General features: G+C 47.3%; 2 protein-coding genes across 5 annotated transcripts in view; one reads left to right on the top strand and one right to left on the bottom strand.

Annotated features, from left to right (window-relative positions):
- Positions 1–5,449: 5,449 nt before the first annotated feature.
- LOC144484399 (uncharacterized) lies at positions 5,450–11,715 on the bottom strand. Of its 4 annotated transcripts, XR_013496084.1 has the most exons (3): positions 11,089–11,715; positions 7,244–9,630; positions 7,085–7,158 (listed from the first exon to the last, which is right to left on the bottom strand). XR_013496084.1 is itself a non-coding variant. In XM_078202921.1 (2 exons), exon 2 carries the CDS (start codon positions 9,270–9,272, stop codon positions 8,292–8,294), a length of 981 nt encoding a protein of 326 aa, XP_078059047.1. In that variant the 5' UTR covers positions 9,273–9,630; positions 11,089–11,715; the 3' UTR covers positions 5,450–8,291. The 4 variants fall into 4 exon arrangements, 3 of the variants coding, with proteins under 3 accessions (XP_078059047.1, XP_078059048.1, XP_078059049.1); XM_078202921.1 differs by having other exon boundaries at positions 5,450–9,630; XM_078202922.1 differs by having other exon boundaries at positions 5,450–9,630; positions 11,059–11,093.
- The window catches only part of LOC144484419 (uncharacterized), a 113,037-nt gene continuing 111,614 nt past the window's right edge, over positions 10,312–11,734 (top strand). Inside the window, exon 1 of the mRNA XM_078202956.1 lies at positions 10,312–10,471. The gene's annotated coding sequence lies outside the window, so the exon portion shown is untranslated. The remainder of the gene's footprint in view (positions 10,472–11,734) is intronic.

Raw genomic sequence — 11,734 nt, 5'->3', positions numbered from 1 at the left:
AAGTTGGCATGACTGAATGAATCCTTACCACACACAGAGCAGAGGAATGGTCTCTCCCCAGTGTGAACTTGCTGATGTGTCAGAAGGTGGGATGACCGATTGAATCTCTTCCCACACACAGAGCAGAGGAAGGCCTCTCCCCAGTGTGGACAAGCTGATGTGCTACCAGATGCTTCTTGCTTTTAAACCTCTTCTCACAATCAGAGCATTTAAAAGGTCTCTGATCACTGTGTACAAGTTGATGGTCAGTGAGATGGGATGACTGAGTGAATCGCTTCCCACATACAGAGCAGGTGAATGGTGTCTCCCCAGTGTGACAATGATAACGTTTTCTCAGCTTTGGGTAATTGAAGCTCTTCCCACAGTCCCCACATTTCCACAGTTTCTCCATGATGCCAGTGTCCTTGTGACTCTCCAGATTGGACAATCAGTTGAAACCTTGTCCAAACTGTATGGTTTCTCCTTGCTGTGAATGATGTGATGTTTTATCAGGCTGTATAACTGGTTAAAGCTCTTTCCACAGTCAGTTCACTGGAACACTCTCACTCGGTGCTTTTCCAGTCAATTGTTTCAAAACTTTCAGTTTGAAATCCTCAGACAGAAACAGAGAAACATTTCTCATTCCACATTCAAAGGTCCACAATATTCAAGCGCTGATGAATCAAGTGAGTAGATGTTGGATGTCATGTTTGGTTTGATGTTCTTGTTTGGAATTCCTCCCTTTCTCATAGCCTCTAAAAGGAGTTTATAAAATGAATCCTCGTAAGTACAGGACAGAAATTCTAAATAGACAATTCTGATGCTGTGGAACATCTTTTCCTTGCTTGTTCACTTATGGGCTGAAGGACCTCTTTCTGTGCTGTGTGACTCTATGACAGCAAGTCCAGTTAGCCCCAAGACCTCAGTGCCTGCTCACCCACATTGATTCCCAGTCACAACAAAAGCAGAAACTGCTGGAAACTCTCAGCAGGTCTGACAGCATCTGTGGACAGAGAATAGAGCCAACTTTTCGAGTCAGGATGACCCTTCATCAGATTTCAGCATCTGCAGTACTTTGTCATGATTTCCAGTCAAGCAGAGTCCTGGTTTTGAAATTATCAGTCTTATATCCAAATACCAGACACATTGATAGCTGAAATAATTTCCCACAGACAGAACAGCTTCTTTACACATTCAAAGGTCAACGATCTTGATGAATCAACTGAATCTAGATACAATGTTTTGAATTGTGAATTCTCTCCTCCGAGTATCCTGTAAATACATTATTGTCAGTCCAGGTTAGCAATCCACCATTTTCGGTTTTTATTTCAGATTTCTAGAACTCACAGAATTTTGCTTTTAACATAGAAATGCATAAAGCTCTGTCCTGCTGCTGGTATTGCCCCCTATAAAGATGGCAGCGTCCTTGCCGGAACATTGCCCCTTATAAAGATGGCAGCGCCCTTGCCGGAACATTGCCCCTTATAAAGATGGCGGCCGGCGAGCCCGGCCCGACACCGAGAGAACAACCGTCTCGGTCCAAATGGGGGACCGTTAGATTTTTACTCGAACTTTGCGAGCCGAGTCTGGTGTTAATGAAATCTCTCCACCCACCGGCTCCGTTCCCCATCCACATTCGGTGTTTTATTTCACCCGTTGCAAAAGCCACACGAGCTCCTCACGCTTCCGTCAAGCTGCAGCACCTGCATCGCGCATGCTCCAATCACAGCCTGACAGTGCGCATGCGCAGCAGCTCCCGCAGTGAATGCTGGGTAATGGCTCTGCCATTGGATTGTCCCTTTGTGGACACAGATTGGAACAACAGGGACAAGACCATTCATCAGCAATTCACACACTGGTCATGTCTGCCATGTCCTTGGTTATTGGTCACATGTGGTCAGCACTGCTGCCTCACAGCGCCAGGGACCTGGGTTCAATTCCAGCCTCAGGTTACTGTGTGGAGTTTGCACATTCTCCCTGTGTCTGCGTGGGTTTCCTCCCACAGTCCAAAGATGTGCAGGTTAGGTGGATTAGCCATGATAAATTGCCCCTTTCATGTTGGGGCATGAGATTACAGGAATAGGGCCTGGATGGGATAGTTGTCGGTGCAGGCTTGATGGGCCGAATGGCCTTCTTCTGCACTATAGGGATTCTATGATTGTGTGTGTCAAATTTAGTGCTCTGAACATTGTATAATTAAAAAGTAAGCATGCAACCTATTTTGCCAACAGAAATCGAGTACAATGTTGGTAAATGTGAGGTCATCCATTTTGGTAGGAATAACAGCAAAATGGACTATTTTTTTTTATTGTCACATGTTTTAGCATACAATGAAAAGTATTGTTTCTTCTGCGCTAGAAAGACAAAACATACCGTTCATAGAGAAGGAAATGAGAGAGCGCAGAATGCAGTGCCACAGCCACAGCTAGGGTGCAGAGAAAGACCAACCCAATGCAAGATAGGCCCACCCAAAAGTCCGACAGCAGCACGGGAAGAAGCTGCTCTCGAGTCGGTCGGCACGCGACCCCAAGACCTCAGCATCCCCCTCCCGATGGAAGAAGGTGGAAGAGAGAATGTCGGGGGTGCGCGGGGTCCCCAACCATGCATTTAAATGGTAATAAATTGCAGCAAGCTGCTGCGCAAAGGGACCTGGGTGTCCTTGTGCATGAATCACAAAAAGATGGTTTGTCAGAGCCACCGGATGATAGTCATTAAGGCACGCTGCCCTGGCTTTTCTTTGGTATCGGGATGATGGTCCTCTTCTTGAAGCAGGTAGGGACCTTAGATTGTTGTAATGAGAGGTTGAACATGTCTGTGAATACCCTTGCCAGCTGATCCACGCAGGACCTCAGTGCTCATTGGGGTACCCCGTCTGGGCCAGTTGCTTTCCATGGGTTGACTTTTGAGAAGGCTACTCAGATGTCTGCACTGGTGACCTAACATACAGAATCATTCGAGGCTTCTGGGATGGAGGGTGTGCTCTCGCTGACCTCTTGCTCACAACGGGCATAGAATGTGTTGAGCTCAGTGGGGAGGGGTGCATTGGAGCCGGTGATTTTACCTGCCTTAATCTCGTAGCCTTTTATGTCTTGCAGACCTTGCCATAGTCGACGGGAATCCATGTGGATAGCCTGGGATTCTAGCTTGATCCGGTACTGTCTTTTGGCATCTTTGATGGATCTTCATAGATCATATCTGGCTGTCTTGTATAGGTCAGTGTCGCCTGACATGAACGTCTCAGATCTAAACTTCAGCAGACAGTAGATATCCCTGTTCATCCATGGTTTCTGGTTGGGAAACACATGGATTTGCTTCTTTGGCACGCAGTCTTCTACACGCTTACTAATGAGTCAGTTACTGTGGTGGAGGACTCATTCAGGCTGGTCACAGAGTTTTTAAATACTGACCAATCTACTGTCTCTAAGCAGTCTAGTAGGAGATCATCCGATTCCTCAGACCAATATTGCACAACTTTCTTTGGCAGATTCTCCCATTTCAGTTTTTGCTTTTAAGCTGGGAGCAGGAGCACAGACTTGATTTTCCAAGGTGTGGACTGGTGATAGAGCAGTAGGCATTTTTGATATTTGTATAGCAGTGGTCTAGGGTGTTTGGGCCTCTGATGGAACAGGAGATGTGTTGCAGGTACCTTGGTAGAACACCCTTGAGCTTGGCCTGATTGAAGTTTCGGCTACGATGAACAAGGCCTCAGGACAAGGCCTCGTCTCAAGGCTATTTGTGGTGGTGTATATTTCATCCAATGCCGTCTTCACGTCTGCGTGGGGTGGGATGTAAACTGCTGTCAGGCTAACAGAGGTGAACTCCCATGGAAGGTAGTCAGGGTGGCATTTTAGCGTCGGGTATTCTAGACCCGGGGATCCAATGTAATGATAATACAGTCAATATCTCGTGCACCATAACCAAAGTTTGGGTCTCATTTGATAGCGAGTGAGTCATGGTCTATTGATATAATATATTCCAATTCTGTTATTTGTCACTCTGCCACTTACTATTTGACAATAACCTGCCTGATATTAAAATGTTACTGCATTTTACAACTGCAGGTCCTGGGGCTGATTGGAATCTGGTGTAACAATAATAATCACAAAGATCGGTTCCAGTGTCGCTGAGGTCATTTTGCCTGCAGGTAACCTGACATTAAGGGAGACAAGAGGCCCAACAAATATTTGCTTGTAAGAGGAGGACAAGATGTAAGGGGGCAATGATAGTTTGAGGTTTGTGTGTTATGCTGAGTGTCACTGGGAGGTGAGTGGTAAAATAGGAATGCAAACATCATGGCAGAGACATGTGTTACTGACTCTACTTGACTGAGAGCTGTTATGCTCAAGGGGAGAATAATGAGGACATGGGGAACTCCAGAGATTTCTGATATTGAGGTGTACCTGTGAGAGGAACTGAAAATAATCAGTTCCTTCTCATGCTTATCTGCAATTCTTGAGTTACAGTCACATGGGAAACAGATCTGACAGCTCATCAAACCCAATGTTTTGATCTTCTGTTTGAGACACATTGTGAAAAGATCAAATGTTAAAACCTCAGGAGAGAAACATTCAGAATGTCACAAAGACGAGTGAACTGTCAATTAATCCCATTTACCATCGTTCTGCCAAATTCCCTCTGCAAGTATTTATCCAATTCTCTTTGAAATTTACTATTAAATTGGGCAGCACGGTGGCTGGGCAGCACGGCGGCACAGTGGTTAGCACTGCTGCTTCACAGCGCCGGGTTCAATTCCCGGCTTGAGTCACTGTGTGGAGTTTGCACGTTCTCCCCGTGTCTGCGTGTGTTTCTTCCGGGTGCTCCGGTTTCCTCCCACATTCTGAAAGACGTGCTAGTTAGATGCATTGACCCAAACAGGTGCCGGACTGTGGTGACACGGGGAATTTCACAGAACTTCATTGCAGTGTTAATGTAAGCCTTACTTGTGACCAATAAACTTTACTTGAAATCTGCTTCTCGCACCTGTCAGTTTGTACATTCCAGATTGCATCAAATTATTGTGTAAAAAATCATCCTCATCACCCTCTCCAGTTAAGTTGTCAATTATGTTAAATCTCTGTATCCCCTCTGTGTACAGACTCTCCTGCACCTGGGAAACAGTTTCTTCCGATCGACAGACCCTCCAATACCTGGGAAATAGATTCTCTCCATCGAAAGACCCTTCTGCACCTGGGAAAGTTTCTCCCCATCGACAGACCCTTCTGCACCTGGGAAAGTTTCTCCCCATCGACAGACCCTCCTGCTTCTGGGAAACAGTTCCTCTCCATTGACACTATCATAAATCGTTTGTCATTTTAAACACCTCTATTAAACCTCCCCATCACGTACCCTGATCTAAGACAGAAAAGCCCATGTTTTTCCTGCCCTGAAGAATCATATGGACTCAAAATGTTAACTGTTTCTCTCTGACTTGCTGAGTTTTTCTGCTTTTTTCCCTGTTTTTCCTTCTATAATCAATCAGAAACCCTTCATGATGCTGAACATCTCGGTTAAATAGGAACACACAGAGACTGAGAGAGATACAGAGGAGAGACAGAAAGACAGAAACATTGAGAGAGATTTTAAAAAACAGAAAGATGAGGTGGTCAGAGATAAAAGCTGAGAAACAGAGGAAACAAGCAATACAGAGAGAATGATATACAATATAAGGGAGCAGGCTATCAGTCCCCAGCTATGGGGAGCAGAGGGAACTCAGTGACTGATCCACAAATACAGCTCGTTATATCCGGGAATGGAGACTCTGAACAGAAATAACAGACTCATTTGTAAATGTCACTGCAATGTGATCCTGTGTGACTCTGCCCTGTCTCTGTGGATGGATATAGGCCGCACTGATACATGTTCTCACCAGATTGTGGCCCCTGGATTTATTTTTTGCCCAGAAGTGAGATGCGCGGTTTGCAACCGGCAGCAGAGAAACAGGAAGTTGTATTTCCTGAGAGTGAAACAGGCGACATCAGTTTGAGATGTTATCACCGTGAATATTCTTCCTGTCTGTGAGGGTGAACTCACTCTGACAGCATCAAGAACAACCACACAGATTGCTGCCGCTCTCAGCATTACATTCATCTCCATTCCCATGTTAAACAATAAACAAAGATTATTTGGGTTTTTAACAGTCAATGAATTGGGAGATGGACTGAGGGTCATCACTGGGAGAGATGAGGGGAAATTATAGAAAGGAATGAGTTTCCCCCAAAGAGGGTGATCAGAAAATGAGAGTGAGTCAGGGCCTGTCAGAGGAAGTGGGAGAGAGAAGTGGGGAGACAATGGCCTCGTGGTATTATCGCTAGATGTTAATGCAGAAACTCAGCAAATTTTCTGGGGACCCAGATTCGAATACCGCCATGGCAGATGGTGGAATTTGAATTCAATTCAAAACATCTGGAATTAAGAATCGAGTGATGACCATGAAACCATTGTCAGAAAAACCCATCTGGTTCGCTAATGTCCTTTAGGGAAGGAAATCTGCTGTCTTTACCCGGTCTGGTCTACATGTGACTCCAGGGCCACAGCAATGTGGTTGACTCTCAGCTGCCCTCTGAACAAGGGCAACTAGGGATGGGTAATAAATGCTGGCCAGTCAGCGGCACCTGTGTCCCACATATGAATAAAAAAAACAGAGAGAGAAGATTGAGTCTCTGTAAATTCGATGTTGTCTCAGACAGAGAAGAGAGATTGAAGGTGTTTGGTGCTTTTTTAGAGAGAGATAACCAGAGAATAAAAAAATTAAGTGAGTTTCAGCACTATCTGACATAAAAAAGTTAAATGAATGAGTGTCTGAGAGAAAGATAGAGGTTAAGTGACTGAGACAGTATTTGAGAGAGAGGTAAGGGAGTGAAAGGAGCGTGTTTAATTGAGTGTAGAGGTGGAAGGTAAGTGAAATGAGTGTCTGAGAGGAGAGCGATGTTAAGTGAGTCAGTATCTGACAGAGAGGAGAGATATTAACTGAGTACCTGACAGAGAGGAGAGATATTGAGTATCTGACAGAGAGGAGAGATATTAAGTGAGTACCTGACAGAGAGGAGAGATATTAAGTGAGTATCTGACAGAGAGGAGAGATATTGAGTATCTGACAGAGAGGAGAGATATTAAGTGAGTACCTGACAGAGAGGAGAGATATTAAGTGAGTATCTGACAGAGAGGAGAGATATTGAGTATCTGACAGAGAGGAGAGATATTGAGTATCTGACAGAGAGGAGAGATATTGAGTATCTGACAGAGAGGAGAGATATTAAGTGAGTACCTGACAGAGAGGAGAGATATTGAGTATCTGACAGAGAGGAGAGATATTAAGTGAGTACCTGACAGAGGGGAGAGATATTAAGTGAGTATCTGACAGAGAGGAGAGATATTAAGTGAGTGAGAAGAGGTTCACACAACTGAGGATCACTGAGAATAATCCAAAATAAGGAGATCACCCAGAAAACTACCAATAGGAATCTTCAGCTGAACACATCATTCATTCTTAAAGGGACAGTTGGGGCTTGATGCTGTTCAGTTTCCAGTTAAAGGGACAGGCACAGCTTCACTCTTCTCTCTATTCTGTTTATAATGGTTAAAGGTTGATAGGAGTGAGGTTTATTTAAAAGGACAATGTGTGGGAAGCCTCATCAATAAAACTGGGAATTCTTGGACACGCTGTAGCTCCTTTTTATCTGGGAATCAAATTGTTGTCCAATTGTCCCAGCAGATAACAGGTTCCTTTGAACTCTCCAGCTGCTACTTTAATGCAGACTTTAACCAATTTATTTTAAACTGGTTTCTGTTCAATAAACTGGCACTGACACAAACACATTAAAATATTTTAGACTTTTCTGCATTTTCAGTCTGGAAATCTAATCCTGCCGTTTCACTCTCAGTCAGGAACAGATCCGAGTTTTGCACCAATCTCTGATTTAGCAGCATCCTACCAGCATTCACTGTTGTTCTTCCTGACTCTAAACACAGTTGTAAAGGAACTTCTGTTCCTGGTCTAGGAGCGCTGAAACATAGAAGGGAGCGACTGAGGTTCTTGCACATCTCAGGATTAAACCACACGGGTACTTTGCTGTCGTGAAGAGAGATGAGGAAGAGCAAAGTGCTGTTTGTCCCTCTCTGTGACCCTGAAGGACTGCGTCCTGTTTGCCATATGATCCTCCCCCGATTGTCCTTTCTGAGCTCCAGCCTGGTGATGTGGGGTCAGGTGGGAAAGACAAAAATCGACAACAATTTTAAAAAACAAAGCTGGTCTATTTCATATTTATTCAGAATATTAAACCTCAACGGATGAAGACTGTCAGAGTGAACACGATTCAGTCCTGGATATGATTAACAGCATCATTAAGAGTAGAATCCAAACCTTGCAGTCGTTTGTGAACTCGCTGGTGTGTTAGCAGGTGGGATGACTGAATAAATCCCTTTCCACAGACATTACAGGTGAACGGCCTCTCCCCAGTGTGAACTCGCTGGTGTTTCAGAAGATAAGATAAATGAGAAAATCCCTTCCCACAGACAGAGCAGGTAAATGGCCTCTCCGCACTGTGAACTTTCTGGTGTGTCAGCAGGTTGGATGACTGACTGAATCCCTTCCCACACACAGAGCAGGTGAACGGCCTCTCCCCAGTGTGAACTCGCTGGTGATTCAATAAGTTGGATGAACGAGTGAATCCCTTCCCACAGTCTGAGCAGGTGAAGGGCCTCTCCCCAGTGTGAATTCTCTGGTGGTTCAATAGGGCAGATGGACGGCTGAATCCCTTCCCACACACACAGCAGGTGAATGGCCTCTCCCCAGTGTGAGCATATTGGTGCGTTAGCAGATCCTTTTTATTTTTAAAGCTCTTCTCACAGTGGGAACAATTAAAAAGTTTGTTATCAGAGTGAACAAGTTGATGTGTCTGCAAGTGGGATGACTGAATGAATCCTTTCCCACACACAGAGCAGGTGAACGGTCTCTCCCCAGTGTGAATTCGTTGGTGTGTCAGCAGATCCTTTTTGCATTTAAAACTCTTCTCACAGTCAGAACATGTAAACATTCTCTCATCAGTGTGAACAAGTTGGTGTGTCACAATGTGGGATGAGCGAGTGAATCCCTTCCCACACACAGGGCAGGTGAACGGCCTCTCCCCAGTGTGAACCCGTTGGTGAGTCAGAAGGTTGTATGAATGGGTGAATCCCTTCCCACAGACGGAGCAGGTGAACGGTCTCTCCCCAGTGTGACTGCGCCGATGAACTTCCAGTTGTGATGGGAAACCGAATCCCTTCCCACAATCCACACATTTCCACGGTTTCTCCATGGTGCGGGTGTCCTTGTGTTTCTCCAGGTTGGATGATCAGTTCAAGCCTCATCCACACACACAACATACACGTAGTTTCACCCTGCTGTGAACTGTGATGTTTTTTCAGGCTGTGTAACTGGTTAAAGCTCTTTCCACATTCAGTTCACTGGAACACTCTCACTCGGGTGTGTGTTTGTCTCGATGCTTTTCCGGTCACACTGATGTTTAATTTCTTTGCCCACAGGCAGAACAGACAAATATTTCTCTTTCTATATTCAAAGACCAATGATATTCAGCTCCGAAGGAACTGAATGACTTTGTCAGATGTGATGTCCGGTTTGAATTTTCTGTCTGCCAATCTTTCACTTCCAATATCCTGTAAAAACAGTTTAGAAAAGTCATCACTGTCAGAACACGATAGAAACTCTGAACAGACAATTCTAGTTCGTCTGGAACATTTTTTCCTCTCTTGTTCCCCCAAATCTGTAAATCTCCGTCCCACACACTCTCCCTCCTCCCTGGGCTGAAATCCAAACCCATCTCACCATTTCTTTCCTCCACTCCCAGTTTTCTCCCTCCCTCTCCTCTGTCTGGGTTCAGTTCTCCAGCTCCTGTCTGCAGACTGACAATAAAACCAATGGGTCTTACTGGGGGTGTTGGGACCTCCAGCGGGTGTTTGTGAATCCTCCCCGCCCACCTCCCAGGGTTTCCTTCCTTCCCAGAGATCAGAGTCCTCATTGATTTGAGGCCAAAGTGTAACCTCTTATTTATTGTCCCCCTCCCCCATCCTCTGATGTGAACCATCCTCCAGTGGCTGAGCCAGGATGGGGCCGTTAACCTGGGCCTGTTCCCGGGAGGGAGGGAGAAGCCCCGCAGCTGCAAACCAGGGAGCTGACAATGATTCTGAAGGGTTTGCGGATCCACAAAGTGTTTCCAAATCCTCCCAGCCACCGCCTAACGCTGACTCCGCTTCTCCGGGACAAACAAGCGCCAAGGACAGCAATGACACTGCGCATGCTCCACATCACAATGCCCGGGAGCTGATTGACGCCAGCTCCGGACCAATAGGAAGAGGGGGCGGGGCTGGAGGACCGAGCGGGAGCGGCTGGTCCTCCAACCAATCGGAGTGAATGAGGGGCGGGACCTGAAGCATGCGCAGTGCGGGTAATGGCGGCGGCGGACGGACGGTTTCAACTTGGAAGCGAGAACAATACAAGGTAGAGGGCGGCGCGCGGGGAATGATAAATGTGGCGGGTGGGTGGCCTTCAAAAAGAATACGGCCCGGCCGTACATCTTAGAGGCCGCGACAATGGCTGAGGGGCCGACAACCCCAGCCATTGCCTTGACACAGGCCTCGATGGACATGTCGGGGTGGGCGTAGCACTTAACCCCGAGCTGCCGCGTGAGCAACGAAAAAGGTGGCAGGGCCTTGGGAGCGGCGGGGGCTCTGGTAGCTGCCACGCCCGCATAGGTGGGCCGAGAAGGCTCTGCCACGGCAGGGCGTATAAGAGGAGGGAAAAATAAGGGAGGGTAGGGTAGGTGGATGGGGATCTAGGTGCTCTCTCCCCGGAGCGAGAGAGGAGAGAGGAGGTCGGAGGAGCAGGAGGGAGGACGAGGGACAAGGCACGGAGGGGGGGCCGGTGCCCCAGTCAGGGGGAAAGAGGGGAGGGGGTGCCGGTGTTGGGGGCAGCAGCAGTGGGTGGGGGACTTTACTCCTCCAGCCCTTTTGGGCGCAAACAGTTCAAGTCCGGGGTGTCTTCACCGCCCCCCCCCCCCCCAGATGGAAAAAACAGTCTGAATTTACTTCACCCCCCCATCCCTTTCAGGCACCGACCTTCTGATGATGAGGGCACCAGCCCAACCACTCAGTCCCTCGATGTTGAAACGTGCAGTCCTCCCTCCCATAGATGGAAAGAAAAAAGAAAGAAAGTCACTCCGTGTCCTCTCTCCCTCCAGGGAGAGAGCACCCTCCAGTGGGCGGACGGACGGAAGACAGGCAGGCCAGACGGCAGGCAGGCCAGACGACAGCAGGCAGGCAGGCAACAGCTCACCTTCCTCCCCCTTCCCACTTTGATGCTGGAATTAACAAATTAACATTCCTGCCCGGTTCTGACCCGGGGACCTTTCGCGTGTCAGGCAAACGTGACAACCACTTCACTACAGAAACAACCTCTCTGATGTTGGAGACAGGAGGAAGTTTCAGTCTGTCTGAAGCTCAATCTTCATTCACGCAAAGCCCGCGCTCTGATCAGCTGGAGGACCAGAGTCCTTCCGGTCCTCCAACTCTTCCTATTAATCAACACCTCAGAAGGTCAGGGGGCAGGATCTGCCCTGCAATTCGCAGCTTCCCCCTCCCTTGGACATGCGCAGTCCCGGGCCGGGGGGAGGGGGAGATCACCGAGCAGCTTCTCGCTCTGGCCGGAGCCGCCAGCCGGTTGCCTGGAAACCTTGGCTCGATGTGGTGTAGGGGGAGGGGAACA

Source organism: Mustelus asterias, unplaced genomic scaffold, assembly GCF_964213995.1.
Source record: "Mustelus asterias unplaced genomic scaffold, sMusAst1.hap1.1 HAP1_SCAFFOLD_106, whole genome shotgun sequence".
Lineage (NCBI taxonomy): Eukaryota > Metazoa > Chordata > Chondrichthyes > Carcharhiniformes > Triakidae > Mustelus > Mustelus asterias.
The sequence above is the reverse complement of the archived record's forward strand: the minus strand, read 5'-3'. Positions and strand labels throughout refer to the sequence as shown.